Below are 22,907 nucleotides of genomic sequence, written 5' to 3'. Positions count from 1 at the left end.
GACTATTTTGAATAAAATTAAATAAAACCAATACATCTGTCATACAGCGCTATTGTGGCTGCGGTGTGACGTGTCGCCAGGGAAAGAATAAGGTGATGCAATCTAAAATATTTAGGCAGAGAATATGGTCTATTTCTGCAAAAGAATTGCTGAAACTTGAAGCTGGTTTGTGGCATACCAAGAATACTGATTCCTTTACTGTTATTAGTAATGTAACTGTTATTTAGTGTTAAATTAGGCCTTTTGTAGTTGGGTTAGGTGGCTTTGGTTTTATTGTGAATTTAAAGGGTAACTTCAGTGATTTAGCATTAGGCTTTGTATCAGTAGAAACCCCGTAGTATATTTGAATAATGGTACTTTCCCCCCTCATATCCCCCTGAGATTAGAGAATTCTGCATTTTATTTCTGAAAAAAAATCCTCAGAAAAAGAGGATTTTTTGGCCAGAGGCTAAAGACTACAGCCACTAGATGGAGCGGTTCCGCATGTTTTCAACCCGCCCACAGGAGAGAGATCTCATGCACAGAATGTAAATGCGCTGTGCTCGGCCTTGGGCATTCATAACCGTAGCAGTGCAGATCAAAGTGAGTGTTTCAACTTTTCAATGAATTCCTATGAAAGTTTAGCTTCCATATGCGTTCAGAAAATGCGCCAGACTGGACACGCGCTGAGAATGACAGCCACGTTTAACATTACCTCAGCTCTGCTCAGCTCTTACTTCCCTCTCGTTATACGGCAAAAGTTTAATATATCAACTAGCTTCACCTTCTTCGTTGCTCTGGTTGGTTGTAGCGCTATCCTTTTGCGTGCAGAGAGAATTTGAAAGACGACCGTTTATCCCACCCCTCGGATTGAGCCCTGCCAATGGTGAGTTCCCAGACCCAACATCTTGATGTGGGTCTGGCTTGTCAGGCTACTTATGTGCATTTAAATGTCTAAAACCTAAAATAAACCTAAATAACCTAAATTATGTGGTTGAAAACACCAAATAGTTGTGATGTGTGACGAAAGCAAGTTTGAATTTAAGTGGCACCGAAATCTGCATTCTGATTCGGTCCGGTTAAATACTTGTATGGTTATATGGGGGTTTCGGTACCCAACCCTACTCGTCATCAATAAAAAAGCGTTTATATAATCAGTAAAAATACTTTGTTTCAATCCGAGGTGGCATGTGACGTCACAGGGGCGCAATCATTTTCATATGACTGCCTCTGGAGCAAGACAACCACACCTACTTTTACATCATTGCATCGACGTTGTCCCCACGCACTGGTGTTCAGTCAATGTTTGTTTACGATTAGATTGTGATAAAATTACGATGCCACGCAGATGTTGTGCTGATCGGATCCAAATGTCAGAGAAAAATGGATTCCGTTTATTTTTTACATTTCACTGTGGATTATTTGATAATTCAGTCGTAATTTTACTGCAATTATTCAAGTTCAGGCAAATTTTCTGTCCCAAAATTGTTTAATACTGTTTATGCATCAGTAAATCAAGCCAGTGACTAAATGATCTACGTCACATTTTTTCTCTTAGTAGGATGAAAATAATCTGTTATTTAAATTGTGATTTAAATTACATATAGAAGGCAATCAAAGAATTCTTTGATTGCTTTCTATATGTAATTTAACTGTAAATCCAACAGCTTGAGTTTATCTGGACACTTGGCAAAACTTCAGTTAAAAAGGAGTGACAGTTAAGCTGCACAACGAAGCTCTTAGGCTACTGTATTTACATGTTTGCTGTTAGTTGTCGTAAAAGAATTTTGTGAGTGCAGAAATCGAGTTACAATGATGAGATCACTGCATTCACACGATCAACAGACTGTCATCTGCTTAATGCTAGGGATGTAATGATTCACTCGACTCGCGATGCGATACGATTCACGATTTTCTGATGAACTAAATGGGATACAGGAACGTTTCCTGTAGTTTTTAACCAGGTTTGCACACACTGCAGGAGGGATTTTGGCCCACTCCTCCACACAGATCTTCTCTAGATCAGTCAGGTTTCTGGCCTGTCGCTGAGAAACACGAAGTTTGAGCTCCCTCCAAAGGTTCTCTATTGGGTTTAGGTCTGGAGACTGGCTAGGCTACGCCAGAACCTTTATATGCTTCTTACAAAGCCACTCCTTGGTTATCCTGGCTATGTGCTTCGGGTCATTGTCATGTTGGAAGACCCAGCCTCGACCCATCTTCAATGCTCTAACTGAGGGAAGGAGGTTGCTCCCCAAAATCTCGCAATACATGGTCATCCTCTCCTTAATACAGTGCAATCGCCCTGTCCCATGTGCAGAAAAACACCCCCAAAGCATGATGCTACCACCCCTATGCTTCACAGTAGGGAAGGTGTTCTTGGGATGGTACTCATCATTCTTCTTCCTCCAAACACGTTTAGTGGAATTATGACCAAAAAGTTCTATTTTGGTCTCATCTGACCACATGACTTTCTCCCATGACTCCTCTGGATCATCCAAATGGTTACTGGCAAACTTAAGACGGGCATGGACATGTGCTGGTTTAAGCAGGGGAACCTTCCGTGCCATGCATGATTTCAAACCATGACGTCTTAGTGTATTACCAACAGTAACCTTGGAAACGGTGGTCCCAGCTCTTTTCAGGTCATTGACCAGCTCCTCCCGTGTAGTTCTGGGCTGATTTCTCACCTTTCTTAGGATCATTGAGACCCCACGAGGTGAGATCTTGCATGGAGCCCCAGTCCGAGGGAGATTGACAGTCATGTTTAGCTTCTTCCATTTTCTAATGATTGCTCCAACAGTGGACCTTTTTTCACCAAGCTGCTTGGCAATTTCCCTGTAGCCCTTTCCAGCCTTGTGGAGGTGTACAATTTTGTCTCTATTGTCTTTGGACAACTCTTTGTTCTTGGCCATGTTAGTAGTTGGATTCTTACTGATTGTATGGGGTGGACAGGTGTCTTTATGCAGCTAACGACCTCAAACAGGTGCATCTAATTTAGGATAATAAATGGAGTGGAGGTGGACATTTTAAAGGCAGACTAACAGACTAACTCTTTGAGGGTCAGAATTCTAGCTGATAGACAGGTGTTCAAATACTTATTTGCAGCTGTATCATACAAATAAATAGTTAAAAAAAATCCTACATTGTGCTTTCTGGATTTTTTTATTTATTTAAGATTATGTCTTTCACAGTGGACATGCACTTACGATGACAATTTCAGACCCCTCCATGAGTTCTAAGTGGGAGAACTTGCAAAATAGCAGGGAGTTCAAATACTTATTTTCCTCACTATATATATATATATATATATATATATATATATATATATATATATATATATATATATATATATATATATATCACATACATATAATAATTTTTTTTAATGTAAAATAATAACTAAACAAGTCCCTTCATTTTCCAATGTTTTCATGGAGGTTGTTTCAGCTTCACCCTCATCCTGCGCTGAGGAATAGCATAAATAAAAAGACTAGGTAAAATTTAAGTACAACAGCAACAGGGGTTTCACATTGTTATAAAGGCAAGATTTTAATTATAATTTATCACACTTGCAAGAGTTATATGCCAAATCACAGGTTAAAACACGATACGGTAATGACACAATATTTTTCCCGCGATTCTGTGACAGACGATATATTGCAAAAAAATCATCCACGATATATCACAATATCAATCTGTAAATGAAAAAAGTGTCAGTCATATGATCATGCATTTCATTTATTAGCAGTTCATCTATTTTTTTTTAAATAGCAACAATGTACAATAAGTGCATATACAGCTATCAAACAGCCATAAGCTTGAAAATGCTTATTTGCTAGAGAGAACAGTTTTTGTGACCTAAATGATTTATAGTAAAGAAAGGTCACATCTCTATCTTATCATTCATAGCAGCAATACCTCAAATTTATATTACTTGTAGTAGTAATTTAATACTAGTAGTAGGGCTGTGCGGGTAAACAACCGCAGGGGCTGAGTCGGCCAAAACACTTTTTTTTTGTATGTGAATGCTGTTTTACGTGAATATTATGACACGAGTGAAGCACAAAGCTTTATTTACAAAATAAATAATAGGTTCACAATTAAATGTTACATCGCAGCCATGGAAACATGGATTCATGCCGAACAAGAAAGCTTTGTTTGTGAGGTGAGCCAAATTTAAGCTCTGCCTGTGTTCTACGATCTGGTCACCCGATTTTCCATGAATTTAACAATGGGCGTATTTTATTCTACTGGACATGGAATCTCTGATTTATTTTCCCAAATCTTCATTTACGTCTCTCATATGGGATTGAATGCTATATATAGAGTATATTTGCATCATTTACTGTGGTAAAGTAGAAAACGGTGCTGTAGGACTTGATACATTTTACTTCAAATTCTATTTAACACAGTTTGTGTTTGTGTTTAGACTTAAGGTGCGTCAAGTTTATGGGAATAGCGCATTTCATACACGCCAGAGATTTTTAGTTTCGATTTCTTTCGCAGCGCATTTATCAAACAAAGCCTAAAGTTCTTGACCCTGCGGAAGATACGTTCGTTCTTCACACATTTTACTACAAGTATCAGCTTTGGAACATCAGGAGAAAACATGAAGTGGGGTGCTTCATGGGTGCATGCTTTGTGGGGAAATATAAAACAAATATTTTTTTTAACTAAAATTTTACTTTATATTATTTATATTACCATTATTTACTGATATTTATTTAAATGTTTTACAGGCTGTAGTATGTTGTTTCACTGACGGAAGTACTAAAATAAAAAACACGCATGCTTAAATGGATGTTTGACATGAAATTGCTCTGTACTGTAAGCTAGCCTACTATACTTGTTGTAGCCATTAAAGGTATTTAGTTTCATATTTATATTTAAATATTGTTATTTTTTATGTAATCTATATCGATTATGTAAAGTGAAGAAATGATTTTGACCACTTCATTAAGTTGTTTTGTAGAAAGCATTTCTTTTAAAGTGAATTTCGTTTGGTATAAATTGTATCTTAATTTTAATCAATATTGGAGCGGAAGTGTACTGTGTTTTATGTACTGTGTTTTTCACAGTACATGAGGTACAATGAACTTGAGCGCGTCTCATAAATGAACCGAAAGTCAGCGTATAGGCTACTTGCCTCACAGACATGAGAAATATGTCAATAGAAAACTTGAAATGTCTTTTAATCGAAACCATTAAAAACGAAAAGAAATATGCCACTCTCTGATTATGTAATCTGTATGAAATGAGCATTTCTCTCTTGGCACGTTCACTATCGTAGAGATGCCGAGTCAGCATCTTCAGCTTCATTGCAGCTAACACTGACACAGAAAACACTAGTTTGCCTATTAATAAACAATTAAAAAGTCTTCTTGCTATTTTTGACACATTTATAATCACTTTTGCTGGTGCTTTGTGGAAAGCTTTATGCATGCGCTTGAGTGTGGAATAGGCTAATATACTTAAACGCTCATTATGCTACGGTTTAGTTATCTCAGTGTATATATATTTATGTAATTAAATTAGTTGTAATTAAAAAAGTGGTTAGTCGACTAATGGCTTAAAGGCGGCAGTGGCTCAGTGGTTCATGTTGGTTGTCTACAAACTGGAAGGTTGGTGGTTCGATCCCCGGTTCTACCTGAACAAGTGCCGAGGTGTCCATGAGCAAGACACCTAACCCCAGCTACTCCCGACGAGCTGGATGGTGCCTTGCATGGCTGACACCGCTGTCGGTGTGTGAATGGGTGAATGTGAGGCAAAATGTAAAGCGCTTTGGATGGCCGTAGGTCTGTTAAAAGCGCTATATAAATGCAGTCCATTTACCATTTTAAATGAACAACTACCAGTCTAGTAGAAAAAAAAACGTAAGTCGGGGGCAGCCTTACTTATTTCACATATTTTCGAAACAGCATGTCACAAAGGGCATTCTGGGTGATCGCGGAATGAGCAAGCTCGCATAATAGGTCAGCATTATTAAATTGCAGACAAAGATTTTGGATAGCTAGGTTGGCTTGTATGTTTGGTGCAGTAGGGGGGTCCAACCTCATATTCTTTCATAGGGCCCAAAATTGCTAGTGGCGCCTCTGTCTGTATATATAAAAAACATTGATACTTGGTGCCAGAGTATCGATAACATCTCGGGACTGGAAATATTGCGATAAATTGGCATATCTAATTTTATTTTTTTTGTCCCACCCCTGCTCATTGCTATCATGCCTGTAAAGCGAGGTCACAGTATACAGTTTCAGCGTCCCTGCTGTGTAAAATGTGTATCATGATTTGTTTACTATCTCAACTGGCTTGAATCGTCACACATTTGTATTGATTTTCAACCTGCAACCTTTCATGTGATGGGAAAAGATCTAAATATAATGCTGTAATCGACACTTTTTTTCGGGATTTGTTCATCTCAACAGCTGTAATAGTTAAAACTTAAAAGTATTCGAGAGGGTTCCACATGTAATGGGCTTTAAATTCAAAGATGTTAGCTAGTCACAGCAGTGGGCGTTTACACTGAAGTCTCATAGCAGACACGCCCCTTCAAACAGAGCGTACAATCAGGGTAGAAAAATGGGCCTTTGGCATTTTATAATGTAAAAATCATTATAAGTGCACCTATGTCAGTCACTTGACATACAACGAGAAACTGTTGTCTAGCCTCTGTTCATGTTGTGTTTTTCACAGAAATGCTAAGAAAGATGCTGACCTCACTGGCACTCAGACCCGACTGAAAGAAGTTGAAGCCCTGCTGAACTCTAAAGAGGCGGCATTGAACACTGCTGTGTCTGAGAGGAAGGCTCTGGAGTACACTTTAACCGACCTGCAGGTCCACATCCAGGAGGTACATGAGCCATGCACCCGTAATACTGCTAGTGATGCACATGAAGTGTAGAGCATAATGTGTCTATAGCAACGTTTGCATGCACCCAAATAATCTGTTTATAATTGGATTGATGGCTCAATCAAACTAAAAATCCTTCATGTAAACAACCCAAATCAATCTGAATGAATTTCTGTTGGACTGAAAGGGTTGTTGTAGACCAGAAATCTTATCAATAGGAAAAAGAATATGGACGTAGACCATTGGATGCAAATACATGTCATCCAATCAAATTACCTCATCTTTTGCGTTCAAAACTGACTGCATCTACACAAGCAGCATGCATAATGATTGGTTGCGCGAATTACTAGTCGAGAATTTCTGCCGATTATGTAGATGCGCATACGCGCTGCTCAACCGTGAAACCTTTAAAAGCAGACACAAGGAAAAATCATCAAGCGAGTATGCCGGCGTTATGTTTGGGTCCATTTTAAAAGGCTAGAGTTACACTTTCATCATGACTGTTTGTGTGTGTATTCGCAGCCTTTTGTTTTGTGCAAATGTAAGTTGTAATATTGTTTATTTTGTGTATATAATCAGATATATAGATGTATAATCTCGTATAGGATGTATTTTGTTAAGAATTAACGTAGTAGTAAAGTGCGCCAGTGATCTGCTTCATTGCATACAGCTCAGACAGCAATGCACAATTAATAATGACTATGAGTGGAACTGTAATATTACATAACATTATAAAGAGAACAATATTGTAATAAGACCTTGTAAATTATTTGGGTTTAGTGGGCTGAACGATGAATTGCATTTGCGATAATATTACGATATGATAACACGATTTCCTAACCGCAAAGGCTGCGATTTACAGTCTGGTCACGTGACACGCGAGAGTCAAGCAGTCTGCAGAAGAAGCATCAACTTGGCACGTTACACACATCATATGCCTGGCTTAAAGAAAAAACTGTGTGTTTAATCTATCTAATATTCTGTTAGTCATACTATAGGCTAGGGCTGCTCGATTATGGAAAAAATCATAATCACGATTATTTTGGTCAATATTGAAATCACGATTATTTCACATGACTTTGGGAATGTGTTGTATTTATTAAAAATACACCTTTCAACAATTCAATTGAAATTGTAACATTTGTTGTACTTTTTGAACTATTAAAATAAATAAGATAAACAATATGGTTCGGCTAGATATGCTTTTCAGGTACGTCTAACATTAGTTTTCAGGTACAGAAATGTCTCAAGTGTAAAATAACATTGCATATTTGAGTGCATAAATTAAAGATGAATCCTATTAAACTTACAAAAGCTATTCAATCCGGATCGGATATGCGTCGTCTTTTTCGACTGTATAAAGTTCACTTAAGGCATATACAGACTATGTCTGCTAGGATACTCATCAAGATGGACATGTTGACATACGTTTTGTGTGAGTTTGTCCGTTCAAGAGCAAGACTTGAAAGAGAACTCAATATTTGCGCGCTGAGAGACGTGTGCGCGCTCTCGGATGATACATTATCAGATACAGATACATTTCCTCACAGCGCGCGCGGCTTCTCATTCGCGTCTTCTGGCACTAAACCCGGGTGACGACGGTGAAAACGACTGGTCATATTCAAACATACGGCAGCACTCGCATGCATTGAACAAAGTTTACAAAGAGAGAATTATTTGAAAAATATGAGGGGAAAAAAGGACGTTTACACAGCACCCCTGCTCTCTTCAGTTTTTGTTTCTTTATTAGATTGTCATAGGTCACTCTGTTTAATTTTCAAGTGGTTAAACAAATTCGCGGTGTTCCCTTGCGTTGCAGCCACTGCCATGTAGCAAATCTTGCACGTAACATGTTTTTGCTCGTCGTCTGATTCCTCGAAGCCAAACTGTTCCCAGACAACGGAGTTGGTTTTGCCTTTTTTGCTCACCAAACGCTGCTGTAACTGCCCTCCTTCTGCCATCTTTACTCGCGCCGAGTTTTTAAATTCCAGCGGATGATATGCACACGAGACTCACGAACTGGGTGAGAGAGATTGTGGCTTAATTCGGGAGGGGCGGATGAGCGCATGCGCGTTTCATTCAGAACGCAAGGCAAAATAATCGTTTTTTCTCGATTGTACTATTTTGGTGATCGTTGGGAGGCAAAATCGAAATCGAAATCGAAATTCGATTAATTGCACAGCCCTAGCACTCGGGGGATTGTTCTGCCTTCTAAAAGGACCAAATCTGAGGCGTTGTCATATTTTGGCTTTTACAAAAGTCCTGAGGGAAACTTAATCTAAGATGGTCACCCTGTCTGCAAACATGCCAGAAGAAAGTCGCTGTAATAGAGGGAAAACACTTCAAAACTACTAACGCAAGGCAAGTGGACTTTGACCTCAATACCAAACCTACGTCTGGGAAATAATAACGTGAAGCGAACGAACAAATTCAGACAAGACTAGGGTGACATTTAAGGGATAATAATCAGGGTTTGACATTAACAACCGCCATTTGCGAGTGTAACGTTATTTCGGCTGCACACTAGCCACTTACACGTGCTTCTATTGAGTTTATGAATGCAATATCTCATAATCAGAGGCGTTCAGATTAGAGTTTTCTTCAGAGCGCGCGCCGCTCACACACGCTGAAATCTGCACTCAAAGCAGAGATAAACGTGTGCTGTACGCAGGAGATTCATTCATCATAAAGTGGATGACTTTTTTTGTTCTATTTCAGCAGCGAAAATGGTTTTAAAACACACAGCAGAACCACAGCGCATCTGATATGACTGGCATAACGCAGGCGAATTTAGGGACCGTCTGTAAAGTTACACACAACATTGGTAACGTTATACACGTTTCAAACTTCTATATCATTTGAAGAGAATGACAGTCATAAAAAGACTGTAAAGTGTTCATCTAGGTGTCAGGTATGATGCACACATTTTGATATTTAATAAAATAAACTGTCAAATCATATGGAAATATGGATATGCATTATTTCACTAGGATACTGTTTGGGCTCTAACACAAAATGCTAGATTTAAATGTGTCTGATAGAACACTGATGAGAATATTGCTTGGGAATATATTTACAGTGATAATATTAGAGATTATATTTACGACAAATTATTATTATTTATGTGTTATGCGTTGCTATTGATGACGGCCATTAAGGAAGGAAATCCCACAGAATCTAGCTTAAAAAAGTGCTTAGAGCTGCTTTAGTTATTTGTTGTTTGTTGAATTTCAAATATAAAACTTGTTGAAATGTTTTAAGTGTGTGCATCGGTTCTTTTTGAACACTTTCATTTCGTTTGAACAAAACCGTGATAATATTGATAACCGTGATAATTTGGGTCCCTATAATCGTGATGTTAAATTTCCATACCGTTTCATCCCTAACCTTCAGGTTCTAAAGGGTTAAGTGATGTACGTTTTAAATACAGTATTGTCAGTGTTTGCTCTATTTTGCAACAAAATAATAGTTCCAACGAAAGCCACAGCAGAGCTGATGTGCATCTCCGAGGATCACACAGGGCTGTTTCGTTAGTGAACTAATCTGCAGCTTTGACCAAATTGGGAGTTAATGTTTTTCCCTGATCCATTCATAAATACAGCCACTTGCTCCGTTTCAGAATGAGCTGCTTTTCCACCATTGGGCCAAACTGTTCTCAAATAATAATTTTGACAATCCCAGGGTCACTTCAGAAGGTCTATTGTTTTATGACTTTTCCAGCATAAATGTTTCCACTGGCAATGACAAAGTAATGTTTGTGTGTGAGCCAGTGTGTGATGAAGTGTGTTTGTCGTTCAGCTGGAGGGTGGGTTGAGCTCTGCTAAGAAGCAGTTGTCAGATGAGACTCTGCTACGTGTGGATCTGGAGAACCGCTGCCAGAGCCTCATGGAGGAGCTGGACTTCAGGAAGAACATGTTTGAGGAGGTCAGTTCCATTCAGCATTATAAATATCTAAAGCAAACTATTGCCTGAAAGATTCAAAAGTCTAATTTGTCCTCAGTAGTGAGCATGTGCATTCCTTATTTAGAAGATGGCGCACACTGTGATACAACACACCGAAGGGCCAAAATTAAAAACTTCATTCTCATCTGTGTGATGGTGAAAGAGACGATCCCAAGACTGGACACTCTTTTATCAGTGTCCAATGTGTATATTCCCACACATACTATTAGATTTAATAGGAAGTCATCTGATTTCAATGGGGTTGGGAATCAGATACAAAAATTTCACTTTTCGATTCCTCTTATCGATTCCTTTTGTGTGCTTTTTAATATGACTTTAAACCATTTAAGCACAAGAAGACCTGCACACTTTTCTGTGCTGCGCGATATATTGCCACATATCGGTATCTGCCAATATAAGTTCATTTTAAATATTATTATTGGTCCGGTAAGAAAATGTGTCCTTAATATGCTGATTTGTTGCTGAAGTAACGTTTTCTTATCACATTTGAAAACTCTTTTGCTGTAAATATTTTGGAATTTCTTTTTTTTTTTTTTTTTTTTTTTTTTTTTTTTTTTTGCAGGATGCTTTGAATAGAAAGTTCAGAAGAACTTTTGTAACGTCTTTACTGTCACACCTGATCAATTTAATGCATCCTGAATAATGTTTTTTAAAAAAAGAAAGAAAGGTAGTGTATTTGCAACAGAGTATGTGATCGGAATGACAGCAGTTTCCCTTAAAGCAGTGGTTCCCAAACCTGTCCTGGGGACCCCCCACCAGTGCACGTTTTGCATGTCTCCTCATCTAGCACACCTGATTCAACTTATCAGCTCATTAGTAGAGACTGCAAGACTTGAATTTAGTGTGTCTAATGAGGGAGACATACAAAATGTGCAGTGGTGAGGGGTCCCCAGGACAGGTTTGAGAACCACTGCCTTAAAGGATTAGTTCACTTTAAGATAAACTTTTGCTGATAATTTACTCACCCCCCTGTCTTATCCCCAAGGTTCTTATCTAGCGAAACGATCAGTTTCTGCGAGAAACCGAGCAGTATTTCTATTATTTTACTTCTTATCAGACGAACGTGATCATCTCTGAGCTCAGCCATAACTTCCGCTAAGTGAGGTCAAAATACGAGCCTGGTGAAAAGACTTCCGGTTTGGCGATGTGAGAGAAGGCAGCAGCGAAGAGGTCCTCCCAACCACCCTCCATTTAAACATACTTAAGCGTCTTCTTTTGCCATCTGATTGCTTTGCAACGTGGAATATAAGAACTACACTTAGTTCAGAAAGCGAAATGAGCAATTCTAAACAAAAGCAAAGTACTGCGCCAGCAACACGTTCAGTCGCTACCCTAGCGAGTAAGCTGGCCACTATGGCGGCTAACGATGCCACGAGCAACAAAGATACACCTGAAAAAGACAACACCGATAACTTGTCGATGAGCCAGCTAGTCTCAGAACTGTCTAAACAGCGGGTCAGTTTAAAAGAGGACATGGCAAGTTTAATCCAAGACTCAATTAAGCCGTTACAAGCTTCAATTGACACGCTACGTGAGACCGTAAGCTCGTTTCAGCACCGACTTGCATCTACTGAAGTACTGGTCGGCGAAAACTTCGAAAGGCTAGTCGCCGCGGAAGCAACGATTAAATCTTTGAAAGCACAGAACGTAGCTCTTCTCGATCAAATTGACGACATTGAGAATAGATCCAGAAGGGTCAACTTGCGTATTATTAATATTCCGGAAGGTGCCGAAGATGGAAAAGACACCATCGGATTTATATCTGGGCTTCTTAAAGATACCATGGAGAGCGTGTTTGACAAACCTCCTGAACTTGAGCGAGCGCATCGCGCACTTCGCCCCAAACCTGGAGCAGGGCAATCTCCAAGAGCATTCATCGTCTGCTTCCACCGCTTTCAGGAAAAGGAAAAGGCACTTCACTGGGCCAGGCGACATGATGTTAAATTCAACGGCGTGTCACTGAGGCTATACCCGGATACGAGCGCAGCTTTGGCGAGGAAACACGCGGGATTCAAAGAAGTCAAACAGTCCCTCTATCAGAAAGGAATAAAGTTTCAACTTCTGCACCCTGCCCGTCTGCGTGTGAAATTCGGAGAGGAAACTCACACTTTTGATTCACCGGAGGCTGCCGAGTCTTTCTACAAACAACGCATTCTTGCACAGAACTAAGGACCGGTTCTGACCATAATGCATTGTCTGTGAAGTCTGACAGACATTTCAGGCAATAAGGTGACTTTACTTTTCTTTCTTCTTTCTATTGCAAGTCAAAAAAAAAAAAAAAAAGAAATAACAGTATGTTTGTTTCTGTTCATTGCCTAAATACTAATTTAGTACTATGTGCAACAATGACGCTATACTGAATTCCGTGTAAATATTGTGGTTTGGGATCTCTCAAGAAGGTAAAGAAAAAGACTGGATAATCGGGAGGCATTCAAGTTGAGTAGGATTCTGCGGCTTGTTTCAGTTGGGGAAGCAAGCAAAGGGATCATGTTAGGAAGTTTGGTTTTATGTTACTTGCGTTATCAAAAAAGAGTTGGAAAAGTTTTGTTTTATGTTTTGTTTGTGGAAGAATTCAACAGTGAGGAAACATGCAAGTTGATGATTGTATCTTTCATTTGTGATTGCCTGTTTAAATTCAAATTTGCCCATGTCTGATATGGCTGATAATACTAAATCTCCTGGGGGATCAAAAGTTAGATTTGTTAGCTGGAACGTCAAAGGCCTAAATAGCCCAACTAAAAGAGGAAGAATTTTTGCATATTTAAAAAAAATAAAATCTGAAATAATATATTTACAGGAAACCCACCTACGTATGGTTGATCATCTCAGAATTAGGAAATCATGGGTGGGACAAGTTTTTCACTCGAACTTTAACTCTAAGGCAAGGGGCACTGCCATATTGATACACAAAAGTATCCAATTTACTGCCTCTGCTTCTATTGCAGACCCTCAGGGAAGATATATTGTAGTATCTGGGATGTTATATCAAGTCCCTGTTTTATTAGTTAATGTATATGCTCCTAACTGGGATGATGTGAATTTCATTAATAAGTTGATTTCTATATTGCCAGACCTAAATTCCCATCTCATGATTTTTGGTGGCGACATAAATTGTGTTATGGATCCATCCCTTGATCGTTCAAGTCCTAAATCTTTATCCCGTTCTAAGATGACCCAAGCTTTATCCACGTTCATGGATCAAATGGGGGCTGTTGACCCTTGGCGATTTCTGTTTCCAAACAGTAAAGCATATTCCTATTTTTCACAAGTCCATCACTCCTACTCAAGAATTGATTCTTTCTTTATAGATAAATCTCTCCTTCCTTCTGTTGGACAAATCGAATATTTACCGATTGTGGAATCAAACCATGCCCCCTTGCAATTAGATCTAATTTGCAATTTGAGGTATAATGAACGGCCTATGTGGAGACTAAATACGGCCTTGTTATCAGATCCTGTATTTTGTTCATTTGTATCAACAGCTATAGATAAGTTTCTATTACATAACAAATCAGAATCTATTTCAGCATCTACATTGTGGGAGACACTAAAAGTTGTTATCAGGGGAGAAATTATTTCATATACCTCAACTCTCAACAAAAAACGTAAACAAAAACGGGATGAATTAATTGATTCTATAAAGAGACTAGATTATCAATATTCCACGTCTCCCTCACCTGAACTTTATAAGGAAAGGCTGAACCTTCAAGTTCAGTATAATCTGTTATCAACATGTAAAACAGAATGGTATTTATTACGTTCTAGAGGATATATATACGAACATGGAGAAAAAGCAGGACGACTTTTAGCACACCAGTTAAAATCTAAAGCAGCCTCTCAACTTATACCTCAAATTTGTAACAGTAATAATGATTTAATAGTTAACCCAGTTGAAATTAATAACATTTTTAAGAACTACTACTTAAATTTATATACGTCTGAAAGCCCTGAATCTAACTCTGAAATGTTGGAATTTTTAAACAATATAGATATACCCGCCCTTAATTCTGTGCAGAAAAGTAATTTAGATCAGCCCATACAAATAGAAGAAATTTTAAACTCGATTACGTCAATGCAGAGTAAAAAAACTCCCGGCCCTGATGGCTATCCAATAGACTTTTATAAAAAATTTGCAGTTAAATTATCCCCTATTCTTCTTGATATGTTTAAAGACTCCTTGGGAAAGGGTAGTTTGCCACAAACTTTGAATGAAGCAAACATTATACTTTTATTAAAACCTGGTAAGGATCCTTTGAAATGTAATTCTTATAGGCCAATCTCTCTTTTAAACTCTGATGTTAAAATTCTGGCAAAAATCCTTGCTTTACGTTTAGATACAGTAGTAGAAAACTTGATTTCAAAAGACCAAACAGGTTTTGTCAGAGGACGGCATTCTTTTAGTAACATCCGGAGATTGTTAGGGGTAATCCACTCACCTAAACTTTCTCAGAACCCTGTAACCCCTCAAGTAGTCATCTCATTAGACGCTGAAAAAGCGTTCGACAGAGTTGAATGGAAATATTTATTCTCTGTGCTGGAAAGATTTGGCCTTGGAACGCATATTCTCTCATTAATTAAGTTATTATACTCTTCCTCTAATGCGTCTGTAATCACAAATAGAGTACGTTCAAATTATTTTCCCCTATCAAGGGGTACAAGACAAGGCTGTCCTCTTAGCCCTTTACTTTTTACTTTAGCCATCGAACCCCTATCTATAGCGTTAAGACATTCACAGCATTTTACAGGCATAAACAGAAGGGGCATAGAACACAGAGTATCGCTATATGCCGATGATATGCTGTTGTACATTTCAGATCCGATTATAGGTATTCCACAGGTAGTTAAAATATTGAAACAATTTGGAACATTCTCAGGCTATAAATTGAATTTTTCAAAAAGCGTTTGTTATCCAATAAATGGGAAGGGTCTCCATATTTCGAACATTGATATTCCTTTTCAGTTGTCTACATCAGGTTTCAGATATTTAGGAATAAACATCACACAGGGATTCCCTAACCTTTACAAAGAGAACTTTGTTCTTTTAATCGACAAGTTAAAACTAGACCTCAAAAAATGGAATTTGTTGTTTCTTTCCCTTGCAGGTAGAATCAATTGCGTAAAAATGAACATTTTGCCAAGGTTCATGTACTTGTTTCAGTGCATCCCAATCTTTTTAACAAAGTCCTTTTTTCAGAATTTAGACAGATTGATTTCAGCATTTATATGGGGTGGGAAAACACCTAGAATTCGGAAGGAATTTCTCCAAAAACAGAAAATTCAAGGTGGATTAGCGCTTCCTAACTTTAGGTATTATTATTGGGCTGCAAATATTTCAAAAATACTTCATTGGCTTAAGAACCCCAATGATGTCTGGTGTATTTCAGAGGCAAAATCATGTACTTCATCATCTCTTCCTGCTTTAGCTTTATCTAAATTGCCCCTTGGTATTTCATTGTATACTCAATGCCCAGTTGTAGCAAACACCCTTAAGATTTGGTTTCAGTTCAGACAATATTTTGGTTTTAAAAACTTCTCCATTGCCAGCCCTATATGCAGGAATCACCTATTCCTTCCAGCTCAATTGGACTCAGTCTTCAGCCAGTGGCAACATTTAGGTCTTGTCAAATTTAGTGATCTTTTTATTAATGATTTTTTTGCCCAATTCTCCACTCTCTCCTCAAAATACAATTTGCCAAGATCACACGTTTAGATATTTTCAAGTTCGTCATCTAGTCCAAAATCATTGTCCCACTTATCCCTCAATTCCTCCCAGTACAGGATTGGACACAATTTTAAATATTCCATTGCATATGAAGGGAGTAATTTCTAATGTATATAATATTTTAATGTCAATAAAAAGTATTAATCTAGACAAAATCCGTGCAGACTGGACAAAGGATCTGGCTGTGGATATATCAGATGAAACTTGGAATAATGCAATATCTAGAGTGAACGGAACAACCTCCTGTACTCGCTTTAGGTTTAATTCAGTTCAAGGTCCTCCATAGACTTTATTACAGCAAGGTTAGACTGTCCAAGATCTATGCTAATGTAGAAGACACGTGTGAACGATGTCGTTCTGCTAATGCAGACTTGGCTCATATGTTTTGGGCTTGCCCCAGACTGCTTGATTACTGGACAACTATATTTAAAATTTTGTCTGAGGCATATAGTAAGGATATCAGACCTAGCTTTGAAATGGCTATTTTTGGAGTACCTGAGCAAGGTGTGGTCATGTCTAAAAACTTTCAAGATGCTTGTGCTTTTGCATGTCTCTTGGCTCGGAGGAGAATATTGCTTGATTGGAAATCAAAAAAACCACCTTTAATTTCACTCTGGCTTAGTGATGTAATGCTGTTCTTGAAATTGGAGAAAATTAAATATTCTCTTAGAGGATCCACCAAACGTTTTTACTCTGTATGGACTCCAATGATCTCATACTTTGAAAAGGGTGCAACTCTACCCCCAAACTAAATGATGAACGCCTATGCACTTTCGAACAACAAATAATCAGACACAATAGACTACCAGGTAAATTTCCTCGATGTTTGTAATATCAGAACTTTGAGATTCTATTTCTTCCCCTTTTAGGTTTTTTTATTTTTTTTATTATTATTTTTATTTTATTTATTTATTTATTTATTTTTTTAAATTTATTATTATTATTATTATTATTATTATATTTTTTTTTAAACTGTTCTGGGGTGGGTTGAGGGTAAGGGGAAAATTGTAAAATCAAAAGGAAAATTGTCCATTTTATCTGTATGTATCATGCCACTGTTCTTCCTTTTAATAAAAATATATTTTAAAAAACAAAAAAAAAATACGAGCCTGGTCATAGATATATCGATCGTGCCTCATTCTACTGATCCGTGCAAGCGCTAATGAGGCATCTACGTATACATCTATGACCAGGCTCGTATTTTGACCTCACTTAGCGAAAGTTATGGCTTTTCGACTTTAGATAGAAAGTAGGGATGCCACAATTCTCAATATAATATTGATTCAATACGCGCCTGTGAATTGCGTTTTTTCGGTTTTGCATTCAATTAAGTATTTTTCTACAAATTCTATCATTTGCCTCCATCCCAATACACTGAACAACGCGACATACATTCACATCACACGTTAGTGGCAGAGTTATACTCACGGAACACTATAGTAATTCACAATCACGAAAGTTCATTATTTGCATGCGTTTTAAAGCCTTGCCGGCGTGTGCGCGGTTTTAACATGCGCTTTTCCGAGCGCGCGCACTAAACGCTTGTCAAACGCGCAGGTCTTACATTGACAACAGGCAGCCTGAACACGCCGTCCTTAAAGGGACAGTTCACCTCTAAAATTGTCATTATTTACTCACTCTAATATTGTTCCAAATCTGTATTCATTTCTCATTTTTGAGTGAACTATCCATTTAATGTTAACACAACAACAAAAGACAAAGAGAAAATCACTCACTGCTCTTGACTGAAAAACTTTAATACAGTAGCTTTAATAAGAATCAGTGTATATTTTATAGTGAAGTCTATGTAGTTTTATTTTTACATTTATTCATTCAATTTCATACTTAAATGCTGCTGTACAGCTCTGAGCTGCCAGTGTAAATATTTATATATTTTGGGTTTTTTTAAAGTAAAGTTTTAAAGGTCCCATGGCATTGCATTTTTCTATTATTTTATAATGTTTCCTGAGGTGTACTTATATTGTTAGTATGATTTTTACATCATAAAATGTCGTCATTTAGAAATAAAAGGCATTTTTTCAATACTGATGTTTGCCCTGTGGCTGAATGCCCTGTTTCAAGAGGCGTGTCTGCTGTGAGACTTGAGTAAAAACGCCCACTGTTGTGATTGGCTGACATCTTTGCATTTGAAATGAGCGGAGGGGGCGTGGTTTGACGAGGTCTACGAGGCACGAGCAGGCACGAGCTGCTGCCAGAGAGACGGATGGACCGGAGTTCACTTCACATCAGTTCTGTCGGTTGTAGTTACAGCATATACTTCAGGTTATTAGTCTATTTCTAGTCGGAGGGACTGTCACTCATGTCAGAAAGTTAGTAACTTTAGTAAATTATGGATCAGCGCTGACTGGAGACGCGAACCGTTTAGAACGATTCAGTCCGATTTGGTGAACTGATTCGGTTCACTAAAAAGAACCGGTTCAAAAGAAAGATCGTTCGCGAACCGGACATCACTAATGTACCAGAAACGGAGCTCAGCGATTGCTAACAAAGTTATTTATAGTAACTACTGAGTTATGAGAGCGCTGTCAGTCAGCGCGAGTTTATTGTGTTTGTATCTCAGAGTTCTGAATAAACACGAGTCCCAGTCACGCCGAGTCCGTCTTCATCATTATTACCAACTTTGTAACACATGCAAAGTACCATTACAGCTGTCGAGATGAACGAGTTACGAGTAAGTGTTGATAATGGCATTATTTTTAAATATGTTCCTATCATATGAAAAGCGTCAGTGATGCGCATTGAGTACACAGCGCAAACAAAGACACAACAGCAGTAATCAAATGTAATCCAGTTTATTGTGGGGAAAGCTGCCTAGCCCGGATATGCTCATGCTTACCCCCCTTCTGCTTAATCTCGCGCCACGTAAGGCGCCTCCGCTGTGGGCCAGATGCAGTACTGGGGGTCGGGGATGTTGAAGGCCGACCGGCCAGTGCAGCCCGAGCTTCGGCGTGTGAGGTTTATCTCTAAAGATGTTACTCTGCTGATGTTGAGCAGAAACGACTGTATGCACATTTTAGAACAGATAGACGCGACGAGGACGTACAAAAACACTGACTCACAAGATAGAAAACACGAAAACACCATTCTGTCTGGAGAGAGAGAAGCCGCAGTGTGTGCACGAATAATAAATAATTAGCTACACATAAGAAATCACTGATCACAGATCAGAAGGAATTGAAAAAGACTTTTCATTTGTACATCCAAACACTGAGAAACTGCCAGCGTTCACTCGTTCACAAGCAATGATCTCTCGAGCGCTTGCATGGGCGTGCCAGATTCTCTGGGTGGAGGAAAGGGAGGTAACCGTTCCTGCTTGGACGTCAAACCAGGAGACTTCAGGATTGGCTAGTCTGGGCTGTCATTTTCTCAAAGGCAGAGAAAGACAGCCAGAACTCGGTTTTACACCGATCAACATTTCTATCCACTTTTCCACTTTTATCCACACCTCATAAAATGAAAATTTCATGCCATGGGACCTTTTAAGTTTAAGTAAGGTTTTTCAATTATTTTAAGTAAAATAAAGAAAGACTATTGCAATTAAAAAATAGTCTTTTTTCTCCTTAACCTTTTGCTGTTCCTGTCGCTTAAGAATAGAATGGCAAAAAACTGATGTGACAAGCCATCAGAACCGAACCGAAAACCGTGGTTAAAAACCGAGGTATGTATTGAACCGTGGACTAACTGTATTGTTGCATCCCTAATAGAAAGACATGGACATTTTGGATGACATGGGGGTGAGTAAATTATCAGCAAAAGTTTTTTTAAAAGTGAACTAATCCTTTAATCTCTCGGGTAAACTTCATTTTGCACACTTCAGCCTTTCAAAGTATTTGGCCATGAGCGCAAAAAGACTCATTAGTGGATTTTAAGCGCTCGAGTCACTCGCACAAAAAATACTTTACAAATTTGTGATGAAAATACAGTGGGGAGAACAAGTATTTGATACACTGCCGAATTTGCAGGTTTTCCTACTTACAAAGCATGTAGAGGTCTGTAATATTTTTCATGGGTACACTTCAACTGTGAGAGACGGAATCTAAAAATCCAGAAAATCACATTGTATGATTTTTAAATAATTAATTTGCATTTTATTGCATTTTATTGCGTTGGTAGGATCACCTACCAACCAGTAAGAATTCCGGCTCTCACAGACCTGTTTTTCTTTAAGAAGCCCTCCTGTTCTCCACTCATTACCTGGATTAACTGCACCTGTTTAAACTCATTACCTGTATAAAAGACACCTGTCCACACACTCAATCAAACAGACTCCAACCTCTCCACAATGACCAAGACCAGAGAGCTGTGTAAGGACATCAGGGATAAAATTGTAGACCTGCACAAGGCTGGGATGGGCTACAGGACAATAGGCAAGCAGCTTGGTGAGAAGGCAACAACTGTTGGTGCAATTATTAGAAAATGGAAGAAGTTCAAGATGACGGTCAATCTCCCTCGGTCTGGGGCACCATGCAAGATCTCACCTCGTGGGGCATCAATGATCACGAGGAAGGTGAGGGATCAGCCCAGAACTACACGGCAGGACCTGGTCAAAGACCTGAAGAGAGCTGGGACCACAGTCTCAACAAAACCATTAGTAACACACTACGCTGTCATGGATTAAAATCCTGCAGCGCACGCAAGGTCCCCCTGCTCAAGCCAGCGCATGTCCAGACCCATCTGAAGTTGACCAAAATGACCATCTGGATGATCCAGAGGAGGAATGGGAGAAGGCCATGTGGTCTGATGAGACAAAAATAGAGCTTTTTGGTCTAAAACCCACTCACCGTGTTTGGAGGAAGAAGGATGAGTACAACCCCAAGAACACCATCCCAACCATGAAGTATTGTGGCGGAAACATCATTCTTTGAGGATGCTTTTCTGCAAAGGGGAGAGGTCGACTGCACCATTATTGCGGGGAGGATTTATGTGGCCATGTATCGCGAGATCTTGGCCAACAACCTCCTTCCCTCAGTAAGAGCATTGAAGATTGGTCATGGCTGGGTCTTCCAGCATGACAATGACCCAAAACACACAGCCAGGGCAACTAAGGAGTGTCTCCGTAAGAAGCATCTCAAGGTCCTGGAGTGGCCTAGCTAGTCTCCAGACCTGAACACAATAGAAAATCTTTGGAGGGAGCTGAAAGTCCATATTGCCCACCGACAGCCCCGAAAGCTAAAGGATCTGGAGAAGGGTCTGTATGGAGGAGTGGGCCAAAATCCCTGCTGCAGTGTGTGCAAACCTGGTCAAGAACTACAGGAAACGTATGATATCTGTAATTGCAAAGAAAGGTTCTGTACCAAATATTAAGTTCTGCTTTTCTGATGTATTAAATACTTATGTCATGCAATAAAATGCAAATTAATTACATAAAAATCATACAATGTGATTTTCTGGTTTTTTGTTTTAGATTCCGTCACTCTACTTTAGTTTTTATGAAAGGAAGACTTCCTGTTTTTTTTGTTTTTTTGCTCATCTTTTTAAAATCCACCATGAATCTTTAGTTGTCACCTTCCCTGTCATTTGATGTTTAGTAAACATCACTTGGATCACGTTCTAATAATATGGAATAATCCCATCTCTATCATAACGGCTGCTAATTGACTTAACATTTATTTGACGTAACATTGACGTAACATTTAACAATATTACATGAGACCTTTTTACAGACATGCAGTTTCACTTTGTTTTCACAGGAAAGAGTGTAATCGTTTATTTTAATCTATTGACATCTAAACAGAATATTGCCCAGTGAAGTGCTTTGAACTTTAGCTGATATTTGTTTGATTGTTGACAGGAAATCAAGGACACGCGGCGCAGGCATGAGACTCGTCTGGTGGAGGTGGACTCAGGCCGTCAGATGGAGTACGAGTTTAAACTGGCTCAGGCGTTTGCCGACATGAGACAACAACATGACGACCAGATCAAACTCTATAAGGAGGAGATGGAGCAGACATACATGGCCAAGGTTATCGCGTACATACAATAGCATGTCCAAACAAATGTCTTGAGAAAACGCTTCACACATGCAGCCAATGTCACAAGTTTTTGACTTCCTCTGAAAGCTTATTTAGTTCCTCTTTGTATTTCTCTGAGACTTCTGAGTGTGTTTCAGCTGGAGAACGTCCGTCTGTCATCAGAGATGAACAGCTCTTCAGCCAGTATGGCCCGTGAGGAGCTGCGGGAGTCCACACTGAGAGTTGAGAGTCTGGCTGCTCAACTCGCAAACCTGCAGAAAGAGGTATGTCTTGCCACCAGCTAACAAGTTTTATCTTTTATATATTGAGGCACTTTCCCACACTATTGGAGACAAAAGTCAAGTTCCTCCTAATTGTTGATGCTCGTCATTTATACCTTGTGTTCAGTTATTATACCTGT

The 22,907-nt window shown here is 38.8% G+C and overlaps 1 protein-coding gene across 3 annotated transcripts in view; it reads left to right on the top strand.

Annotated features, from left to right (window-relative positions):
- lmnb1 (lamin B1) overlaps positions 1 to 22,907 on the top strand; it is a 71,362-nt gene that overhangs the window by 6,101 nt on the left and 42,354 nt on the right. For 2 of the 3 annotated variants that reach the window (XM_079805375.1, XM_079805376.1), the window contains exons 3-6: positions 6,673 to 6,829; positions 10,628 to 10,753; positions 22,327 to 22,497; positions 22,645 to 22,770. In XM_079805375.1, the coding sequence (XP_079661501.1) occupies positions 6,673 to 6,829; positions 10,628 to 10,753; positions 22,327 to 22,497; positions 22,645 to 22,770 (580 nt within the window). Of the gene's footprint in view, positions 1 to 6,672; positions 6,830 to 10,627; positions 10,754 to 20,252; positions 20,270 to 22,326; positions 22,498 to 22,644; positions 22,771 to 22,907 lie in introns of those variants that run through there. The other variant, XM_079805377.1, reaches the window with a different exon arrangement.

The sequence above is a fragment of the Gobio gobio genome, assembly GCF_949357685.1.
Source record: "Gobio gobio genome assembly, chromosome: 22".
Lineage (NCBI taxonomy): Eukaryota > Metazoa > Chordata > Actinopteri > Cypriniformes > Gobionidae > Gobio > Gobio gobio.
This window is presented reverse-complemented; position numbering and strand designations above follow the sequence as displayed.